General features: G+C 48.4%; 1 protein-coding gene across 1 annotated transcript; it reads left to right on the top strand.

Moving 5' to 3' along the window:
* The first annotated feature begins 1,322 nt into the window (after positions 1 to 1,322).
* On the top strand, positions 1,323 to 2,687 carry LOC128851815 (taste receptor type 2 member 9-like). Its single transcript, XM_054063500.1, has one exon. It carries the CDS (start codon positions 1,737 to 1,739, stop codon positions 2,685 to 2,687), a length of 951 nt encoding a protein of 316 aa, XP_053919475.1. The 5' UTR covers positions 1,323 to 1,736.
* Positions 2,688 to 2,807: the final 120 nt, after the last annotated feature.

Genomic DNA, 2,807 nt, shown 5'->3' on the forward strand with positions numbered 1-2,807 from the left:
AGGAAAGCCTGAAAAGGACGGAGAGACAGAAACAATGTCAGAAGCGTCTGCTCCATTCCCCATCCCCTTGCACCGCTCGAGGGATCCACGTAGAGGAGTTGGGTATGAAGGAGAGAAGATCAGCCTGGGACGAAGCAGGGGTGGAGGGAAACAGTCTTGTTTTAGTCTTTCTTTCTCACCATTCTACTCTATTGTAAACTGACATTAAAAATAAATTGATCTTCCCCAGGTTGGAGTCTGTTTTGCCTGTGACAGTAATCGGTGAGGTTTCTCCCTGTCTTTATCTCGACCCACGAGCATTTCCACCTCATTTTCCTCCCCTCTTCTGTTGAGGCGGGAGGGTGAAGGAGCGGCTGGCTGGGGGACGTTCACCTGGCCAACGTCACTCCACCACACCAGATTATCCAAAACTGGAATACCTTCAGCATGAACAGAGCAGAACGTGAATTGTTTGTTTCTTTCACCAGTTGAGGCCCAGAGGGAACGTCTCACCTCACGCCAACTGCCGGATGTGCCAAAGAGGGATGAAGGCCTCACTAGAGTTTTTATTTAAAGCCACCAAAATATGAGAAAAGATTTTACAGGAACACGTAGTAGGTAGAATATTTTGTTAGGGAGATGAGCTCCAGGCCTTCTGTGGAAACATTTCAGCCTGTTAAAGCTGTAACAAAGTCCTTCGCATAAGAATGTAAATAGGAGCATGTGATAAAAATATGCAAAGAACAGTCCTCGCATTTATATCCCCCCAAACAGAGAACCAGTGTATCATCTAAAGAGAGAAATGATGCTGCTTTACTTCTTGAAGCGACAAAGCTATTTGTTGTGCCTTAAACTCTCCTGCTTCCACCTCAGGATCCACTCAGATTCTGCTCCCCATGTGCGAGGTGCAACGTGCCAGGCCCTGTACAGCCCCAACTCTGCAGACAGCCCGTGCCCTGCACAGCTCAACACCCCTCGTCCCTTCAGAACCTGCAGTTTTCAGGACTCAGAGTCCTTTGGAAGCCTGAGGGGATTTCATTGTGGAGGGAACCCAGCTTGGCCCTGTCCCTCAAACCCCACTCGTTGCTGCCAGATGAGTTCCGAACCCTGGTGCAGGACTCGTGCTGTTTGCCTTTTTCCTCTGGATGCCCCATTTCAAAGAAAGTCCCTTTTATTCTCCAGCGCCTTCCCCCGACCACGTGGCCGTTCACTTGCCACTCCGGCATTACCACTGGGAAAACCAACATGGATTTCAGGGCCCTCCAAGGACAGAAATGAGCTCCAGATTCCAACCCCTTGGTTGGCTTTGCAGCTCCTGCCCGGCAGGGACAGAGGACCGTGGCTGCCCTGACCCTGCTCTGCTGAGCTCCCCGCTCTGCACCACCATCCTGGGCAATGGTGATGGGACAGGAGAAGCCAGAGCAGGAATGCTGGCAGCGACCAGACACAGGGCACTCAACAAATCACAGCACAGCCACTGCAGAAAAACACCTGCTTTGGTTGTGGCTCCCGGCACAGCTCTTCCCATTCAAATCTCCAAGGCTGACACTAATACCAGGGAAGAGAATACGCGGCACATTTGCATTCCCGCACCTGCCCCACTCGTAGCAGGAGCAGCGCCAACAGCCCCTCCACCACCGCCCCTATAAAGCTCCCGTTTCCATACGTGCCATTCAGGAACAGCAGCTGCCAACCTGCACCAAGCCCTGGGGCAAGAGCTGACTTTTCCGGCACAGCACCGCTCCCCATCTTGGAGGATGGAAGCCTGTTACCCTCAGGTTAAATCCAATGTCACTTCGTACAGCACCATGACTGTGGTCATCATCTCTCTTCAGGCATTTGCTGGCCTGTGGATAAACGCTTTCATTGTTTCTGTGCTTTGCGTTGCTTTGGTGAAAAAGAAAACCTTTAACTCTAATGAGAAGATCTTGCTGTTTCTGGGGTGCTCCAGGTTTGGGTATTTTTGTGTTCTATTTATGGGCACATTTGTTTTAACAATTTATCCCTGGATCTACTACATTCACCCCATACCACAGCTCGACAATGCTATTCAAAGCTTTTTCACTTTTTCCAACTTATGGGCTTCTTCCTCTCTTTCAGTCTTTTATTGTATAAAAATTGCAAACTTCCAACACAGCTTCTTCACCTTCCTGAAAGCCAAAATTGACAGGATCGTGCCATGGCTGTTGATGGCCTCAGCGCTTTTATCTCTGATCATCTCCATCTTTGCCTACAAGACCGTTGATGAAGTGCACTGCAAAAACACCAACGCCACCAGCCTGGAGAATTTCTGGGGACTGAGTGTCAAATTGGATAGACATTCTTTACCTATGTTTTTCATCTCCGGCTTTGGATTTGCCACGGCATTCCTGGTAGTCCTCTTCTCTGCCCTTCTCCTCCTCTTTTCTCTCTGGAGACACAAACGCAGAATGCAGGCAAACTCAGTGAGAAATGTCAGCGTGGACGCCCATATCAAAGCCATGAAGTCTGTTCTGTCCTTCCTCTTCCTGTACACCATTAACTTCATATGTTTGACCTTGTCACTACTTTATGGCATAAAGGAGAACCATGAAATTTTGCTAATTTTAGCGTTTCTGAACACTTTTCCAGCTGTTCATTCCCTTCTTCTGATTTTCAGCAATCCCAAACTGGAAAGGACACTGTTAAGGACTCTGCTCTGGGTGAAGTGCAAGGTTTGCGGGAGGTAGGAACTGTAAGAACAACTGGGGACTGCTAAAAATGTGTACATTTTATTATACAAAACTCGTAAATTAATACCTAATGCAAGTCTCTTGTCAGTAGAGATAATAGAGGTGATCTACACTCAG

This window comes from Cuculus canorus, chromosome 3, assembly GCF_017976375.1.
Source record: "Cuculus canorus isolate bCucCan1 chromosome 3, bCucCan1.pri, whole genome shotgun sequence".
In the NCBI taxonomy this organism is placed as follows: domain Eukaryota; kingdom Metazoa; phylum Chordata; class Aves; order Cuculiformes; family Cuculidae; genus Cuculus; species Cuculus canorus.

Excerpts from the sequence above, each read along its gene's own strand:
- LOC128851815 (XM_054063500.1), top strand. The coding sequence starts at position 1,737 with ATGGAAGCCTGTTACCCTCAGGTTAAATCCAATGTCACTTCGTACAGC.